This window comes from Anolis sagrei, chromosome 3 (assembly GCF_037176765.1).
Source record: "Anolis sagrei isolate rAnoSag1 chromosome 3, rAnoSag1.mat, whole genome shotgun sequence".
Taxonomy (NCBI): domain Eukaryota; kingdom Metazoa; phylum Chordata; class Lepidosauria; order Squamata; family Dactyloidae; genus Anolis; species Anolis sagrei.
In genome coordinates this window covers 208513837-208534607 of record NC_090023.1, presented here as the reverse complement: position 1 = coordinate 208534607, position 20771 = coordinate 208513837, and the positions used below count along the sequence as shown (strand labels likewise).

Genomic DNA, 20771 nt, shown 5'->3' with positions numbered 1-20771 from the left:
TCAATGAACAATAGCATTACACTTGAAAAAAGAAAACTCTTTAAGAGCTAGCTAAATTTATTGCTGCAAAAAACAGAGTACTCGTTGGCTCGTCTCCAACACAACACTGAGCATATACTTTTTCAAGCACAAACTGACATTTACAAGGAATGCAAACATCCAAGAAAGATTGGTTATAAATAAGCAACCTCACAGAGTCTGGATAAAGAAGCTAATTACACTTTTTTGCTGTTGTTTTTAAAGACAAGGCTGAAATTTATGAAGCAACTTAAATTTTATGTTCAGAATTCTGTGCAGATTAGTGGAATATATATGCCAATAAACCGTCCATCACCTATCAAGACTGCTATTTACCTAGATTTTAAATAATTGTCTGTCTAGTATTGCTATTAGAAATAATGGCTGTGTATATATGTTAGAACAACAAAAATTATTTCCTTTTTCAAGAAACTGAATGAAAATGAGCTGGATCCATGTTTAGGATTTGAACAGTTGTCATTTGTGAAGCTTACCACAAACACATCTGAATTCTGGGGGAAAAAATTCACTTCTCTTATGTTGACTGTTTCATTTCCAATTACTTCTAAAGTGTTTCGATGCACCAACTTCTACACTTACTTTTTGCAGGTGGGCCAAAAATAGCTTTCCTTACGTGAGATTATTTCAACAATAGACACAATTTATAGCTGAATAGCAATAAGCAACAAAGGACCCTTCCACACAGCTGTATAAAATCCACATTGAAGTGGATTATATAATAGCGTGGACTCAGATAATCCAGTTCAAAGCAGATATTGTGGATTATCTGCCTTGATATTCTGGGTTATATGGCTGTATGGAAGAGCACCAAGATGCCTGTATGTGTCAGTTGTGCTGATTTTAATTATTATTGTATATAACTTTCCATTTAAACTTACTAGAAATTTTTACTATTTAATTTATTGAATAATGTTACAACAGTTGAGACTCTTATCTGATATTCCAAAAACCAAAACTGTCCATATCAGTGGTGGAGGTAGTGACATCTTTGTTTTCTGGTGATTCAACATACAAACTGTGTTTCGTGTACTAAATTATTGTTTAAAATTATCTTCAGGGTGTATAGGAAACATAAATGAATTTCATGTTAAGACTCTGATCCCCTCTCCAAGATCTCTCATTATGTACATATATGCAAGTAAAAGTATTCTGAAATTGGGGGAATGACAACTCAACCCCCCCCCCCCCCCCCGCCCCCAAAATCCAAAAGATTTTTGGTTCCAAGCATTTTGGGTAAGTGAGACTCAACCTGTATTTATTACATTTAAATTTTAATAGTATTTAAAATATTGAACACTTTGGGTTGTTGTAGGTTTTTTCGGGCTATATGGCCATGGTCTAGAGGCATTCTCTCCTTGAACACTTTATATCACAGAGTGATAACACATGTATTAATAAAATGAATATTTTATTACATAACATGAATGATACAACATATAGCAATAAATGTTAAAGATAACAATAAATCCCTGATTGGATGGTCCCTGATCCGGTGCATGTCTATAACCACTGTATTTTCTTTTTTTAATGGGCATCATTTAATTGTTTTTAATTCTACTTAGAATTTAGGTATATTTTAACTTTTTTCTTCTCCATATGTACTTTTAACTGAATCATTTTAACTTTTGAATGTGCCTTAAACACCAGAACTGGAAAATGTAAGAGGATGAGGATGATTGGATAATTAGGTCAAAGTCAGAAGACAGTGGCATAAAGGAATCTAGGGAAAAAAACACTGTGTGATCATCCAGTGGTGAAACTAATTATTGTGTACTAATTGGAGCTGGACTACAAACAAGCACAAGGAAATGCCAATCTGATATGAGCCTGATTTCTCTTGGAAATAAAGAGTCTGAAATGTAAACCATAGTCCTCTAGGTGATTTGGACTGCAACTCCCCTAACACTTTGCGACTGGTTAGAACAAAAAGGAGATAAAATCCGACGTCAGAGAAGGGGCACATAGTTGCTAAGTCCTCATTAAAATAGTGGTCAATTCGAATTATTATTATTATTATTATTATTATTATTATTATTAAACTTTATTTATACCCCACCACCATCTCCCCTCAGGGACTCAGGGCTGCTAACATGAGGCCAAGCCCAACGAATACAATAAACAATTGAAATACATACAGCAAATAATTAAAATACAGCAATAAAAACAACAACAAACAAACAATAAAAGAAAAATAACACAGTGGGATATAACACCGGGTGTGAAGTAAAATAAAATTAAGGACAAGAGTTAATCAAGGTGGGCTGGGCCAGATGCAAGAATAAAAACAGGGGACATTGGGCAAGATGGGAAAACTGGAGTGACTTGTCTGGTTGGAGGTACAGGAGGGACATGCTATGGGGTTTAATTTCCCACTAGGGATAAGGCGAGGTGCGTCAAGAGGACAAGTATTTCGAAGAACCACCTGTGAGCTACTAAATAAATAACAATGGAGTAATGAAACATAGATCACCTTCATTTAAACAACTGGACATATAGATGTACTTGAAATAGTAACACTCCAAACAAACAAACAAACAAACAAACAATAAGTTCATAGAAAGAAGAGATCACTCATTAGAGCTTGCTTAAAAAACGGTCTCAAAATGTAAATCTTAAAAATGTGAACAGGAAATGAGATCCAAAATTAAAAGTTTTTAAAATGCATGTTCCTTAATCTAGAATAAGACTGAGTTATTTGCATGTGACTTCTTTCATGCATCAAACCACCACTGCCTTGATGAACACCTGCAGTTCTTGCTGTAACATGACAGGACTAAGCTTCACAGCAAACTAGCAGGAACCAATTACTAATTGCCATCACACTGTTTGTAGAACAGTGTGCACTTGACTGCAAACTTTGCCTAGCTATTCATGTATATAATGCTTACTATTTAAAGAATCAGAGAATCATAAAGTTGTAAGAGACCTCATGGGCCATCCAGTCCAACCCCCTGCCAAGAAGCAGGAAAATCACATTCAAAGCACCCCAACAAATAGCCATCCAGCCCCTGTTTAAAAGCCTCCAAAGGAGAAGTCTCCATTACACTCTAGGGCAAAGAGTTCCACTGCTGAACAGCTCTCATGGTCAGGAAGTTCTTGCTAATGTTCAGGTGGAATAAGAGCCTTAGAATTTAGGGGACTGACCATTTCAGTACTGTGTGCTTGTTGTAATTTCCAAATGAGTATGGCTCATACTTTCATAAGGTCATTCTCATTCGCTAAAACAACTTCTCTGCATTGAGAAGCAAGCAAGTCCTACCAACTCTGTAGTCCAAGGCTGTTTCACCAACTCAAGGGTGCCTCCCCAACTTTTCCAATCAAGTGAGGCCATACTACTTGACATAATAGAATCCCAGGTAAAAATAGTGGCAACTGGAATTTCAGCCAAGGAGCTCATTTCACTTCCCCACTGACACTCCCTGTGGAAGCGGGGGGCAATCTGGCCACAGTGGGCCAAAGCTGTGTCTGCTTTCCCCTCCAGCTGTAACTCACTCAATTTAGTTCCATATTTGGGAGGGCATATGGAAGACATAGGTAACTCTGTGCTCTGTCTGATTAACTGTTCATTTCTGGGGGGCAACTGAGTGTCGCACAAGTAGTAGGAGGCTATTTGTTATCTGAGTCATAGAGCTCAAAGAGACCACAAGGATAATCCTGTCCACCCCATAGTAGCATAGAATCATGGAGCTAGAAGAGGACCACCCAGGCAAAGTTCTTCTCTCTCCTTGACAGAAACAAAAAATGACTTTCATGGTGCTCGCTGACTAGCTCTACAACTTCCTAACAAAAATAGATTGAATGTTCCTCACCCCTCCATTGTTCTTCTACCAGGTGGCAGTTACCTTTTCATTTAAACAGTATTCAACTATCAGGGCCGTAGCCAGAGGTGTGTGTGTGGGGGGTGGGGGGGTGGGAGGAGGGTTAAAAGTTCAACCTTGCCCTGAAATGTGTCAGGTTAAAAAAGAAATCTGGTTTACTCATAACTTGGTTAACCAGTTAAAATTCTTGAGGAAACCAGGGGTTTGGGGGGGGGGGGGGTTAGAATCCTTAAACCACCCCCTCTGGCTATGGCCCTGTCAACAATGGAAAGACTATAGCTTTTCACTGGGTGGGGTAATGCCCCGCCCCAATAATTATCAATGGATTTTCCATGTTCTTCATTTGTTTTTACGTTTTAGCTAATCTATTTTATGTTTTAATTCTAGTTATAATTCTAGCTTTGGATTTACTCAAAGCTAGATTTATTAAAAATCAAACAAACAAAAACACACTCGGCACAAGACAACAATTACAACTCAAACTGCCCAGTTGCATACCAGAATTAGCCCCTTCTTCATGAGCCTTTCTGCTGGTATGGTTTAGAACTTTAAGGGGAGGCCACTTCCAGGTCAGATTAGGATTGGTAGCCAAAGGCTACTTATCAAAAGATCAAAAGGTTAAAGTATTTTAATCCCCTCTGTCCCTTTTCACACCGTACAGCACTACATTATAAATCACAGTAACAACTGTATCCTCAAAAAATGATTTACCGTGTGTGTGTTTCATTAATATATATGACATTTCGAAGGCCCAAAGAAGGGATACTAGGATTAAACAGTTTTTCCTGAAATAAAAAAGAGAAATATATGAGAAAGATGTATTATCATTTCTAATCATACATTCATGATAGCCAAAGAAGTTAATAACTGTGTGTGTGTGTGTGTGTGTGTGTATGTATATATATATATGTGTGTGTGTGTGTGTGTATGTATGTCTGTGTGTATACACACTATTACTATTAAGAACTACAATACATCTAGCATAGGCACACAAAGCACTAACTTATATTAATATGCAGATTCTGAAAATTAAATTGTTAGTGCAGACATCAAAAGATGAATTACCTTAACGATGAAACTGAGAAACTTATTTTAATAATGTGACATGGCAATTACGTTTCAATTTGTTATCAACGTATCAATTTACCCAGCTTTGGGGAGTGCAAGCATAGCAACAACGTCCCACAAATGGCCGATTTCTGCCCAGTAGGGTCTCCTTCCATTTTAAAGTGGCTGATCGGAAGACAGTTGGTCTAGAATTGCATTCTCCCTAGAAACAAACAACAAAAAATAGCACTTAGCAATTAAAGATCTTAGCTCACATGTTTCAACTGCAAGGCCCACGGGTCAAATCCAACCCGCCACATAATTTTATGTGGCTTGAAAGGCCTTCAATGCCAGGGCAACATAGTTACATATATACAGTCTTACAATTACAACAAGCCCTTTGAAGGCAACCATAAGGCTGATGTGGCCTAAGGTGGAAATAAGTTTGACACCCCTGCCTCAGCTCTTGTATACTCCCTGTATGAGAAGCAACACACAATGAAACCCAATGATTACAAAAGAAATCCATGTGCATCATGAACCATCCTATAAACGTAACTTGCACACTTATACAGTAAATTGTGTGAACCGGATAGGACTTACTTCTGAGTAGGCATGTACAGAACTGCACTGTTAATCTCTAAAAGCCATGTTAATCTCTAAAATGCCAAAGGGCATTACCTAATTAAGTATGACACAATGCTGCAACCGACTACCTGAAAACACACCAAAGTTCAAACACCCGCAATGACCAAATCCTTGAACTCTATTCACTAACAGAATGTGTTCATGCTTTCAAGACACCACATTTCCAAGCTTTTTCCAAGTTTAGAAAAATGATTGTATTGCAACATCCATATGCTAGAAAGGAAACCCCAATGAATTCAGTGAGACCTACTTCTGTATATAAACATGCCCATGGTTGCAAAATACAAGTCTTCAAATTCAATAGTTAGTGACCTGTAATGAGTTAAGATTGTCCGATACCATGCTTAAACAATGTAATAATGTAGACATTTATTATTCTAATCATCTGTACATTAAAAAATTCAACTTTCAAACATAAAATTATAAGCCTAGTTTTTCAGTCCCTTTTTTAGGCTGAAAAATCTCCCCTCGGCTTGTACTCGATTCAATGTTATTTACTATTTTTCTCTGTTATTAGTATCATTTTTATTGCATTTATTATTTTACTCTATTACTATTACATTTATTATTTTACTCTTTATTGTTATTATAACATTTATTATTTTACTCTATTTATTATTATTACATTTATTACTGTTATTACATTTCCATTATTTTACTCTATTATTATTTTATTACATTTATTATTTTACTCCCTTTATTATTATTGGAAGGATATGTAAGCACATTTACATTGAAGAAGGTTAGAATAATGGTTTAATCAGAGTTGGACAGCTTTATCTTAAATTACAATTTTATTTAAATATTTTTGAATATTTACTCTACTGATGCCCCAATTAATGTAATTTTATTGGATCTATTTCTATTTTGAAACTTACCAGTAGCTGCTGCATTTCTCACCCTCGACTTATACTCGAGTCAATACATTTTCCCAGTTTTTTGTGGTAAAATTAGGTGCCTCGGCTTATATTCGGGTCGGCTTATACTCGAGTATATACGGTATATTTAAATCAGGCTACAAGGCTTTTCTATTAATAATTATTACAAAAATGTGCTGTTATGAGAAAGGCAAAAATTTCTTATATATGAGAAATGTAATATGAATAAAACAGCCAATCTAACTAATAGAAAACTAATGAAGGACTTTGTAACCTCTAAGAAATACCTTTGAAGAAAATATATTCTGTCCATTCAAAAAGATGTTTTCATTCCAAGGCTTTTGAGTTGTCTGTTGTAATCTGTCCTCATATTCAAAGAGAGCCAAACATGGCTGACAAAATAATCCTCTTTTCTCCCATCTCTGACCAGATCTCCAAATCTTCACAAATTATAGGTTGAAGCTACTTCCTCCCTTCAATGCTGCATAATCCAATTTTCCCTACCCTGCTGTCCTCATTGTCTCCTTCATTTCATGTTTATCTTTACTTTCAAACCAGGTACATCGATCTACTCATTATTTTACATGCCTGCTTTCATCTTCTCCTGCTTAGTGTGACAAATGTGTATTTTGCCCCAAAATATTTTGCAAGTTCCTCCATTAATAATGGAGGTTTTTACTGCGGTATGATTAACTTGAATTTAATCCTATTTGACATTTAAAATATTGTGAATAGAGAATCCTTCACATTTCAAAACTCTCAATCCATAGATCAGTAGTTCTCAACCAGTGGGTCTCTGAGTGTTTTGGCCTACAACTCCAAGAAAGCCCAGCCAATTTACCAGCTGTTAGGATTCCTGGATGTTGAAGGCCAAGATATCTGGGGACCCAGTGATTGAGAAGCACTGCTACAAATTCTCTAGAGCAGTCTTTTTCAAACTCTGCTTCTCCAAGCATTTTTGGACTTCAGCTCCCAGAAATCCCAGCCAGTTTACCAGCTGTTAGGAATTGTGGGAGTTGAAGTCTAAACATCTGGAGGAGCAGAGTTTGAGAAACGCTGCTCAAAAGCAATGGTTCCCAAACTTTGGTCCTCAAGGCATTTTAGATTTCAATTACAGAATCTCCAGCAGCCAGGAACTCTGAAAGCCAACGTCCAAAGAATCTGGATGACCAAAGTTTGGGAATCACTGCTCTAGAGAAACTATATTCCCGAGTGAGTCTTTCATGGATACATTATGTTTTATTCCTGATTTTCTCCCCAAAATAAGCAGTGTCATGAACTTTGATTTTCCTCCACTTGTGACTTCCTACAATTCCCTACCTAAGGAAATGAATAGTTCAGCACATTTTACTTACCCATTCTTCACTGGCGTGCTTGCATCTTGAGACAGTACACTCTGATGAAGACGATGAGTAAGAAACATCTATAGCTCCAAGCGATAAAGCAGTGTCATCCATGACATGCAATTTAAATTCAACACCATGAGCTGGCGAAAAAGGAAAATTAAGTCAGTGGTACAAAACAATTCTACAACTACAGAGAGCCCTTGGTACCTGCTTGAGTTCGGTTCCCAGACACCCAATGGATACCAACGTAAGTGGATGCTGAAGACCTATCATATATAATTTGAACGCTCACAAATATAGGCAATTGAGTGTTTCACAAGTGGTAGGAGAGGTTAAGGTAAGGTTTGCTTTTCAGAATTGGAGAGTGGAGACAGAAGGAGGGGAATATTTCCAAACAATGAATGGCTGAACCTGTGGATACAGAGGGTAGAGTGTGCCCAGAATCAGAGTGTTTTCTAGAAATACCTATGACACATAGTTAGTAAGTGCAACACAGTCAATGCTTTTTATTGAATATTCCTTGTTTGCTTCTGTTAATTCGCTTTAGCTGCCTTTTTGGAAGAGCAATCTTATGTGTGCTCACTGGGAGTTACTTCCAGCAAAATGCACTAATGATCAGACCATATATTAATACAATAACTTGCTCTCTTTAGTTATGCTATGTATGTCCCAGTACTTGACAGTATATAATAAAGTTAACAACAACTACCGCAACTAACAAGCATCCATTCTTGTTCCAGGATACAGGAAGTCACCAAGTTACGAACAAGATAAGTTCTGTAGTTTTGTTCTTAAGTTGAATTTCTATGTCAGTTGGATCAGATACTCCATGTATATGTGTGTGTGTGTATACACACACACACACATATACACACACATACATACATACATATATACACACACACACATGGCTTTGGATAGCATATGGAAGGGTTAACACCACTGTGGTGTTTGTTTTGCTATCTGTACCACTGTTCAGATGATTTCAGCTTACTTTCTGTACCTGTGATACTTGAATTTTGAATTTTTTAGCTTGTTGTGGTAAAAAGGATTGGTGATAAAGCTTCAGCTGAGACACCTTTTTCCCATGATAAAACTTTCACAAGTGAATTTCCCTTCCAAAGGGTAGATTTCTCTCATTTCCTGTTGTCTCACCTCTGTTCTTAACTATGAGTCATTTGTAAGTCAGATGTTTGCAACTCAGGAACTGCCAGTACTTCCTTTCCAGTACTTCACATGTTCAACCAATGTGCTACTTGTTGCCAATGTGCAAGATACCCTATTCAGATAGAAGTAGAAGGTATCATTCTGCCCTATTTGCATATATTAATTCTGCGGAAGTTGTGCACAAGAGACAATGCTGAAGACCCATCTGCACCAACCTCTATGGCCAAAGATGAAACCTACTGTTTTTCCAGCTGTAGTGGTCAAACAGATTCTGAAGTATTGAAAGACTCTTTAGCAGAACAAAAAATGGAAGGAAAAAAGATCGGAGCAGATTATACTTTTTGCAAAACAACTATAAACAAATGAAATCTTAGATGCTGGCTTTCCAGAAAAATTGATGGCCATCTAAAAGGTCTAGCATCTGAAGGGAGAGAGAAAATAGCAACTCCTTTATATTTTACATGCTATTCAGGCAATCCCCAAGCTACACACAAGATAGTTTATGTAGGTTTGTCCTGAAGTCAGAACTGTAAGTCAGAACAGGTGTATTTTTAAGTGTAACTCCAGCCAAAAACTATATAATTTATCTTTGGATAGCATAGGGATACATGAACAGCCCTATGATGTTTCCTTTGCTATCTGTGCCCCTGTTCAGAAGATTTCACCTCACTTTCTATCTCTGTGATAATTAGATTTTGAAAAAATTGGATTGTGGAAACAAGGATCGGAGAGAAAGTTTCAGTGGAGACCCCTTTTCCACTTAATAACGCTTCCAAGAGTGAATTTCCTTTCCAAGGAGTAGATTTCTATCACTTCCTTGCTGTCTCAGCCCTGTTCTTAACTGTGAGTCGTTTGTAAATCGGATGTTTGTAACTTGGGGACTGCCTGTAACGATAGGGGAAAATGTTCTGGACATATGACCATGATAAAATTTAAAAGGCATGATTCTATTTTAGTTCACTGATAATGAGAACCCTTTCTTTTTAATGACTGGTTTATCAAATACTCACTTTGCAAAACAAATGAAGAGTATTCAAATTGCCATGCCCATGAGAAATGTAAACTAGTGAACTATAATTCAAAACAGTTGATAAATGCAATAGTTCCAACTGTATTATAATGCATAATACAGAGGCAATATAGTGTTCCTACTACAAAAGTACATGAGTCTTGAAACAGTTGAAGATGCTGACTATATACAAAACTGAGACACAAACACATGTATATATGCTGCAATGAGCTCTGTGTGGGATTGCCTTTGCAAATGTCAATATGCAAAGAGGTTGTCAATTGAAGGTGCGGGACCACACAACTCCCTTGTTACAACAGCTCCATTGGCCGCCAGTCCATTTCTGGTCACAGTTGAAATTGCTACTTTGGATCTACAAAGCCCTATATGGCTTGGGTCCAGATTATTTAAGAGATCCTTCATGAGCCTCTTACAACTCCATGATCATCCAGAAATATCATTTGCTCTGTCCCACTAGCCTCTTAGGTGACTTTGATGGGAAAGAGGGAGACGGCTAGGTCTAGACCAGGTCGGTCTCAATCTGTAGGTCCCCCAGATGTTTTGGTCTTCAACTCCCAGAAATCCTAACAGCAGGTAAACTGGCTGGGGTTATTGGAAGCTGTAGGCCAAAACACCTGGGGACCCACAGGTTGAGAACCACTGGTCTGGACTTTGAAACTCCTTGATCTCTTTCCAATTTTTTGCCATTAGGCTTTTTCAAATCAACTAGGATTGCACTTTTAATGCTGTGGCGCTCTATTTTCAAGTTTCATATATAGTCTTCTGGTGCATTTTATCTTTTTCGTACTGAATGCTTCACCTTCAGAAATTGTTTTTTTTTTCCAATCTGATATTTATACTTTTCTTAATTCTATTGTTTTTCATCTACACTGCTTTAAACATATTGTCAGGTGCCTTGATTCCCATTACTGGGAGAAATTAGTGATGTAAACGGATAAAATAACAATACATCTGTTTTATTTTTGTTTTTTGTTTTGTTTTGTTTTACAAAATCTGAATACACCAAAGAGTGTGCAAAAGAACTGCCATCAGTGGCCAATGGAACCAACAACAACAAAACCAAAATATTTATTTCACAGATCAACATACAAAGTACAGTGGAATCCCTTTACGAGTCTATACCAGCGGTTCTCAAAGTGTGCTCCATGGAGCCCTTGGGACTCCACAAAGCATTATGGGGGGCTCAGTGGTTCTTTCCTCCAAAAGCTTTACTTCCTCTTCCCTGTCTTCCTTATCCTCAAAAACCTTTCCCCGCCTTCCTTGCCATCCAGATCGTTTCCCCCTCCCCTTTCTTGCTTCCAAAACCCTATTTCCCTCTCACTGCTCAGATGGTTGTTGTTTGCCTTCAAGTTGTTTCCAGCTTCTGAAAACCCTAAGGATAACTTATCAGTGGATCATTAATATTAAGTTTATAACCACTGCAAAACAACTCTGGGGCTCAAAAATCATGCTGTTTTTAAAAGTCGATACTATGTGTCATTGAAAACAAGCATATCTAAAGTTGCAACCTAATGAATGAGATTTGCCTGGGAATACATTTCACTGAGGGTTCAGCTACACAGAAGAATACAGTTTGACACCACTTTATCTGCCATGGCTCAAAGCCATGGAATCCTGGGATGTATAGTAGCCCTAACTAGAGTATTAGTGCCTCACCAAACTGCAAATCCCAGAACTCCATAGCATTGAGCCATGACAGTTAAAGTGGCATGAAGCTACATGAATTCTACAGTGTAGATAAACCCTGAGCTAACAGAGCATGTTTCCAAAATGAGGATTTGTCTGCATATTACTAAAGAATAGTCAATGTATAATGTTCAGAGAAAGATAATGTAGTTTTTCAGATATTGTCAGATCTTTCATCTGAGTATCCAATGGTCAAGGATGATGGAAGAACATCATCCTTGACCATTGGATACTCAGGACAAGTACCACCTAATCACATTGAGAGGGGAAAGCATGGGTGACCATCCCTTTAAAAGTAGAGAATCACCCCTCTTATATAGTCAGCAGTCCCTTTTTAAGTTTTGCCTCCCCATCACACTCACATATGGAATCTTAAGAGCTGGCAATACACTCTTCTATATTCATCACAAGGTCAGTATTACTTTTTTTAAAAAATCAGGAGAAACAACAATATCTAAAAACCAAGCCATCCCTTGCCTTGCTCAAAGCACCAGTTTAAAACTACTTCTTTCCATGGGATCCTATGGTTGTGCATCGAACCTCGTAGAATACAAGAGACAGTGCTCCAGGTTAAAACCATTTCTTTCCATGGGAGCCTATTGTTCTGCATCAAACCCCATAGAATACAAGAGACTATTGACGGCTGGCCAATGAAACAGGATGGAAAACTTTTGAAGGTTCTCATCCCACCTATTTTTCAGTTGTAAACATGGGAGTAAAGTGCGATAAAAAGTAGGATCTCTGAACGTGATTGCTGGTCTGTGTTCTGAGGTTCCTCCTTTCAGAAGATTTCAGCCTCTTTTCAACCTTGGAACATGTGATAAGGTCCCTGCCTCTGCATGCTTGAAAAGAGGCTGAAGTGTCCTACAAGGGGAATATTTCTCAATGTGATGATGTCAGATTGCTGGAGTTCCCTCTTTTCAGGACACTTCTGCCTCTTTTCAACAACCGAGGCCATGCATGACAGCCAGAAGTAGTTTAACTCATGTGATGAGCTCAGTGGCTCCCTATGCTTGAGAAGAGGCTGAAGTGTCCTATGACTAGGAAATTTCTCAGTGTGATAAGGTGGACAGAGAGCCACAAACTTTTCCAAGACGTCAGGGAGAATAGAATCAGATTCCTATTTTAGGACCCACTTTATGCAAATTATGGATTACATGCAGCGAAAGCACTTTAATTTAAAGCATCGCAACGTCAATATACACAACCGGCTCAAAAGTTCTGCTATAAATAAAAGTTCATCAGCCAGGCATTCGTATCAGGTGTTGAGTATCCCTGAACGGCAGCATGTTATCACCAAAGGGATTTCGCTCAAGTTATGTAGTCGCCAGGGGAACGGCACCCACCTAAGCCAAGTTGGCTGGAGGACGGCAAGTGCTTTCACACAAGGTTAGTTAAGTACACCAGTGGCGTGCATCTGGGAGAGCAAATGAAAAAGGGAGAAAGAAAAGCTGCCTACATTTCAAAGGAAATTGGGATTTTTTTTTTCTCCCAGCATCCATGCTGAATCTTAATGCAGGCATCTCAGCCTGTTTCTTGTACTCTGAATACATTACAGCTGCTTCCATTCACTATTAAATTATTACACTGGCCAACACACATTTAGGTGCCTCAAATATTAGTCCTTTTTCTTTGTATGTTTGGCCTAAAAACCAAGACACCAAGAATTATTTTTGTTATGCTTCTCCCAAACACACAGAAACACAGAAAGATGATTAACATTAGCTGTGCGTGATGCACTGCAACCAAGACTTTCTTCTCTACTACTGAGGCTGGATCTACACTGCCACATAATCCTGATTTTCAAAGTGGATAATCCCCATTATCTAATTTGAACTGGATTATATGAGTCTGCACTGCCATATAATCCACTTCAAAGCAGATAATCTGGATTTTATAGGGCAGTGTAGATGAGACCTGATATACATTTTGCTAGCACTCCAATAATATATTTCTAGCAACATGCTCTCACCTATGAATACAGAAGATACATTTCATAGAGTTGGAAGAAACCCCGTGGACCATCCAGTCCAATCCCCTGCCAAGATGCAGGAAAATCACATTCAAAGAACCCCCGACAGAAGGCCATCCATCCTCTGTTTAAAAACCTCCAAAGAAGGAGCCTCCACCACACTCCGGGGCAGAGAGTTCCACTGCTGAACCGCTCTACCAGTTAGGAAGTTCTTCCTAACGTTCAGGTGGAATCCCCTTTCCTATAGTTTGAAGCTATTGTTCCGCGCCCTAGTCTCCAAGGAAAGCTTGCTCCCTCCTCCCTATGACTTTCCCCTCACATATTTATACATAGCCCTCATCATGTTTCCTCAGTCTTCTCTTCTGCAGGCTAAACATGCCCAGTTCTTTCAGCTGCTCCTAATAGGGCTTGTTCTCCTGACCCTTGATCCTTTTAGTCGCCCTCCTCTGGACACATTCCAGCTTAGAGTCAATATCTCCCTTAAATTGTAGTGCCCGGAATCAGACACAGTGTGGTCTGAGTAAGGCAGAATAGAGGGGTAGCATGACTTCCCTGGATCTAGACACTATACTCCTGTTTATGCAGGCCAAAATCCCATTGGCTTTTTTAGCTGCCCCATGACATTGTTGGCTCATGTTTAACTTGTTGTTCACAAGGACCCCCAACATCCTTTTCACACGTACTACTATCGAGCCAGGTATCCCCCATTCTGTATCTTTGCACTTCATTTTTTTCTGCCTAAGTGGACTATCTTGCATTTGATTCAGCTGAATTTAATTTTGTTAGTTTTGGTTCATCTCTCTAATCAGTTAAGATCGTTTTGAATTCTGCTTTGAATATAGCTGAATCTATATTTTATTACCTAAAGCTCCAACTGAAACCAGTATTTTCTTTGATGCAATATACATTTTGTAAATACTCCAATCATTCATACATATATATATATATATACACACACACACGTACATGCACTAGCCGACCCCTTCCACGTGTTGCTGTGACCCAGTCTGTGTATTTGTGTTTTGTGTGTGTATGTGTGTGTCTTTGTGCATATGTGTATATATGTGGCTTTGCACATGCGTTGTAATGTAGTTTTTGGTTTTTTTGGGGGGGGGGGGTTCTAAAGTTTATTCTGCTTTTTCAGTGTTTTTATGAGTGATGGTCACTTGTTGGCCTGACAGGTGTATTGTGTCCAAATTTGTGTCAATTCATCCAGTGGTTTTTGGGTTATGTTAATCCCACAAATGAACATTACATTTTATATAGATTAGATAGACTGATTGATAGATTGATAGATATTCCTAGCCGCATCCTCTCATCTGCAAACACTGAAGATACAGTTTAGTGCATGAAGCTCTTCCTGATTCTCTAAAAGTCTTTTCATATCCCATTTACAAAGCTCCCTGCAACACTTTTATAAGGTTCACCTTTGCTATACTTGAGCTCTGTATTCACTGAGCAGTGAATCATTAATATCCCTTGTTCAAACAGGCCAAACAAGACACCTTTCCAAGATGCAATAGCTATAAACCAACACACATGTAGCCAAGGAAAATCAGAGTTTGGTCAAGATGGCAGAAGAACTGAGAAAGAACAAAGAAGCAAAGAAAAAGCAGTTTGACCCGAGAGTATCTCTTCTCGTAGGCCCCTTCTAGGACCCTTCCACACAGCTGTACAAAATCCACATTGAACTGGATTATCTGACAGCGTGGACACAGATAATCCTGTTCAAAGCAGATACTGTGGATTGTCTGCCTTGATATTCTGGGTTATATGGCTGTGGAAGGGTCCCTACACTGATATATAAAATCAAGATCGTCTTCTTTGAACTGGATTATATGGCAGTGTGGATTCATATAATCCAGTTCAAAGCAGATAATGTAGGTTATCTGCTTTGATAATCTGGTAGTATAGAAGGGTGAGAGGTTCTATTTTAGTGCAAAACTTGATTTAACCCCTTGGATCCCATTTGCAGCAGCTGAAGCTTTTTTTTTCATGTCAGGAGTGACTTGAGAAACTGCAAGTCGCTTCTGGTGTGAGAAAATTGGCTGTCTGCAAGGACATTGCCCAGGGAATGCCCGGATGTTTTGATGTTTTACCACCCTTGTGGGAAGCCTCTCACATGTCCCCACATGTGGAGCTGGAGCTGACAGAGGGAGCTCATCTGTGCTCTCCCCAGTCAAACCTCTGACCTGTTGGTCTTTAGTCCTGCCAGCACAAGGGTTTAACTCATTGCACCACCAGGGGCTCTGAAGCTGAGGACAAAGAGGAAAAGTGAGGACCCTTCCACAAAGCCATATAACCCAGAACATCAAGGCAGAAAAACCCCACAATATCTGCTTTGAACTGGGTTATCTGAGTCCATGCTGCCATATATTCTAGTTCAAAGCATTTATTGTGGGATTTTCTGCCTTGATATTCTGGGTTATATGGCTGTGTGGAAGGGACCAGAGAAGAAGGGAGAGAAACCGGGACATTTTAACAGCTGCTGAAAACATAGGATGGCACATCGAAACGGTCCCCACCAAATCAGGACAGTTATCTCAAGAAAAGCTTTCCTTTGTAGAATATATTAGAAAAGCCCAACCTAAATATGATGTATAGCAGTGGTTCCCAACTTTTGGGCCTCCAGGTGTTTTGGACTTCAGCTCCCACAATTCCTAACACCTGGTAAATTGGCTGGGATTTCTGGAAGTTGAAGTCCGAAACACTTGGAGGACCAAACATTGGGAACCACTGATGTATAGAGAGGTCCGTTCCTTCCTTTAAGGCAGTGTTTGATCCTCCATGTTTGGTCCTCCACGTGTTTTGGACTCCATGGGTTTTGGACCTCCATGTTTGGTCCTCCATGTGTTTTGGACTTCAGCTCCCGCGATTCCTAACACCTGGTAAACTGGCTGGGATTTCTGGGAGTTGGAGTCCAAAACACCTGGAGGACCAAAAGTTGGGAACGACTGATAGAGAGCTCCATTCCTTCCTTTAAGGCAGTGGCTCCCAACCTTTGGTCTTCCAGGTGTTTTGGACTTCAGCTCCCAGTTCCTAACAGCTGGAAAGCTGGCTGGGATTTCTGGGAGTTGAAGTCCAAACCACCTGGAGGACCAAACATTGGGAACCACTGATGTATAGAGAGGCCCATTCCTTCCTTTACGGCAGTGGTTCTCAACCTTTGGTCCTCCAGGTTTTTGGACTTCAGCTCCCACAATTCCTAACAGCAGGTAAACTGGCTGGGATTTCTGGGAGTCAAAGTCCAAAACACCTGGAGGACCAAAATTTGGGAACCACTGCTTTGAGAGATGAATAGAGGCGAGAGTATAGAAAAACAACAACAACAACAATGGAGAGATGGAAAGCAAATTTACCTTTCCTCCCTTACAGACGACAATTGAAGTTTGTTTTTGTTTATTATTATTATTATTATTATTATTATTACTGTTTGTTTGTTTTTGTTTATTATTATTATTATTATTATTATTATTATTATTATTATGTGAAACACAACAAGATGAGTCCACAGCAGACAAGATCACTCTGCTGGCTGTTATATTGGATCACACGTCGGACAGTTATTATTATTATTATTATTGCCAGACATGGAAGCATCCAAGAGTTAATCTACACCAGGCCTGGGCAAACTTGGTCCCTCCAGTTGTTTTGGACTTCAACTTGCATAAGTCCCAGCTGTTAGGAATGGTGGGAGTTGAAGTCCAAAACACCTGGAGGGCCCAATTTGGCCCATACTTGTAGAATGAATATGGTTTGATTCCACTTTAGCTGGCATAGTTCAATACTATAGAGCAGGCATGGGCCAACTTGGGCCCTCCAGGTGTTTTGGACTTCAACTCCCAGCAGTCCTGACAGCCTCGGGCCCTTTCCTTTTACCCCTCAGCCGCTTAAGCGTCTGAGGGGTAAAAGGAAGGGGCCTGAGGCTGTCAGGAATGCTGGGAGTTGAAGTCCAAAACACCTGGAGGACTCAAATTGGTCCATGCCTGCTATAGAGTCATGGTACTCCAATTGTGAGCCTTCTCTGCCAAAGAATGCTGGTGCCTTAGAAAACTACAATTCCCAGGTTGCCACAGCATTGAGCCAGGGGCAGTTCAAGTGGTGTCAAACCCCATCCATTCTACAGTATAATATCATTAAACAATTCTTTTCAAAACAATACAATCTCAATTCTTCTTTTGGCCCACGTGGCCTCCTCCTCCCAATCCCTGACCTCACCATCTACACTGCGGAATTAACCCAGTTTGACACCACTCTCAATGCTATGGAATCCTGGGATGTGTGGTATTGCCCAAAGCCCAGCTCCCAGGCTTCCCTGCTAATAAGCCATGGCAGTTCAAGGGCTGCCCAACTGCATTCATCACCCCCAGGAGCCAGAGAGACAATAAAAAGCCCATCTAGACCTGCAATGGGGGCGATCCCGCTTTGCCGCTGGCTGGTGCTGCTTCTTTTTCTGCTCCGACCTTGAGAGGCAGAATGGAGCGGAGGCGGACTCGGGTTCAGTGGCTGCCCGGCCAAGCGAGGACTTCCTGCCCGCCAGGAGCCATGGCTCAATGCGATGCCTTTGCTCCGCTCCCGCCCCTTCGGCTCCTTGGCTCCGCCCACACGGAGAGGGAGGGGCCGGAGGGAGGCGCAGCGCACGCATGCGCACCAGCTCCCTCCTCCTCGTTTGCTCTTATAGGCAGGCAGCGCCTTGAGTTGCAAGAGCGCTCCACTCACTGGACCCAATGAATAGCTGCTTCTCACGCCAAAGCTTTGGGCCTCCAGTTTTGCTTGTGGACTTCAAATCCCAGAATCCCTCACTGTTTGACAACATGGCTGGGGCTTCTGGGAGATGAAGTCCAATTTGAAAAAACTGGTATGAGAGAATTGGCCGTCTGCGAGGACGTTCCCCAGGGGACGCCCGGATGTTTTGATGTGTTGCCATCCTTGTAGGAGCCCCCGGTGGCGCAGTGGGTTAAACCCCTGTGCCCCTGTGCCGGCAGGACTGAAGACCGACAGGTCGCAGGTTCGAATCCGGGGAGAGGGCAGATGAGCTCCCTCTGTCAGCTCCAGCTCCTCATGCGGGGACACGAGAGAGGCCTCCCACAAGGATGATAAAACATCTGGGCGTCCCCTGGGGAACGTCTTTACAGAGAGCCAATTCTCTCACACCAGAAGTGACTTGCAGTTTCTCAAGTTGCTTCTGACAAGAAAAAAAGAATATGGTCCTACACAGCTATTCAATATATAATACATTTCTGAAATTGTATTTCAAGCAGAGGAATGGGAGACCAGTATGTGCTGGATAATGGAGAAAGGCAGAATGAATATGGTTTGATTCCATAACTCCTCTGGGACTTCCAAATTCAGACTGACAGTTTTGAAGCACAATACTCCTGACCTCACGATCATGGGGGAAAAACAAAGTATGGACCATTGATGTTGCAATCCCAGGTGACTACAGAATTGATGAGAAGAAACTGGAAAAGCGGACACAATATGAAGATTTAAAGAAAGATCTGCAAAGACTCTGGCACAAGCCAGTAAAGGTGGTCCCAGTGGTGATCTGCACACTGGGTGCAGTGCCTAAAGACATTGGCCAGCACTTAAAAACAATTGGCACCGAAAAAATTACCATCTGTCAGCTGCAAAAGGCCATCCTACTCGGATCTGCACACATTATTTGCCGATACATCACATAGTCCTAGATACCTGGGAAGTGTCCGACGTGAGATCCAATACAATAGCCAGCAAGCGATCTTGTTTAATGTGGACTAATCTTGTTATGCATCAAATGATAATAATAAGCTTTATTTATACCCAGAGGCGGCCCTAGGTAATTTTCAACGGTAAGCAAACAGTATTTTGGCACCACCCCCCCCCCCCAACCAATCACTGATCTATATTTTCTGTTCGTCGTGGGAGTTCTGTATGCCATATTTGGTTCAATTCCATCATTGGTGGAGTTCAGAATGCTCTTTGATTGCAGGTGACCTATACATCCCAGGAGAAAACTACAATTCCCAGGTTGTCATAGCATTGAACTAGGGGCAATTCAAGTGGTGTCAAACCCCATCCATTCTACAGCATAGATTCAACTGTGGCATCCTTCTCCAAATATAATTAAACAATTCATTTCATTTCAAAACAATCTCATATGTCAAGGTCTATTTTCCCCCAAGAGCGCCTCAAGAGCACCTCTGGGCAAAATCAACTCTACTGCGAATGCTTACTTTGCGTAATGGTTGAGCCGCCCCTGTTTTTACCCAACCCCCTCTCCCCAGAGGGACTCGAGGCAGCTTAGAGTAAAATGAACAAATACAATAAATAATATACATAGAAAACAATCACATATCAATTAATAAAACAAAATAGCACAACAATGCACACATAAACACAAAACTATAAAGCCCTATAAAAACAATATATAATGCTAATGTTAATAATGGTCTCAAACTACTGCAAGCTGTGGTTTTAGAAGGTCTTTAGCTTTCTCTACCAAAGAGTTATCATACCCCCCAACAAACTATAACTCCCAGGATCCCATCTCATTGAGCCCTGGCAGTTAAAGTGGTGAAATTTGCCTTTAATCCCCCAAATTTTAGCATTGAGGTGACTTATAACTTTTGTTGAGTATTTGGTAATGCTGCACAGGCTGAGTATCCGAAATGCTTGGGACCAGAAGTAGTGTATTTTTGATTTTTTATTCAAATTTTGGAATATTTTCATATCCATAAATAATATATGTTGTAGGTCAGACCCAGATCTAAACATAAAATTCATTTATGTTTCATATACCCCTTACACACATAGCCCAAAGGTAATTTAATGAAGTATTTATTATTTGTGCATGAAACCAAATATGTGTGCATTGAATTATCAGAAAGTAAAGGTGTCACTATTTCAGCCACTCATGTAAACCATTTTGGAATATTTTAGATTTTAGAATTATGTACAAGGATAATTCTGAAAAGAACCTCCCTTATAAAGCTGTGTTTTTATACCCACCTAACCTCATCTTTCCCTCCTTAACTTCTGTCTAATTGGAATTTTAGCAGTGTTAAGACTGGGTGGATAGTCAGGGCCTATTTGCATATCTGCAGTATATAATGCCATAAAGTAACTAGGGAAAAATAAGATTATACTCTACCTGAGCCT

The 20771-nt window shown here is 40.0% G+C and overlaps 1 protein-coding gene across 2 annotated transcripts in view; it reads right to left on the bottom strand.

The window, feature by feature from the left end:
• GPAM (glycerol-3-phosphate acyltransferase, mitochondrial) overlaps positions 1-18232 on the bottom strand; it is a 56569-nt gene extending 38337 nt beyond the window's left edge. For both annotated transcript variants that reach the window (XM_060768404.2, XM_060768405.2), the window contains exons 1-4: positions 18035-18232; positions 7786-7916; positions 5005-5127; positions 4569-4642 (exon numbers count right to left, since the gene is read on the bottom strand). In XM_060768404.2, the coding sequence (XP_060624387.1) occupies positions 4569-4642; positions 5005-5127; positions 7786-7887 (299 nt within the window). In that variant the 5' untranslated portion in view covers positions 7888-7916; positions 18035-18232. The remainder of the gene's footprint in view (positions 1-4568; positions 4643-5004; positions 5128-7785; positions 7917-18034) is intronic.
• Between the last annotated feature and the right edge of the window lie 2539 nt (positions 18233-20771).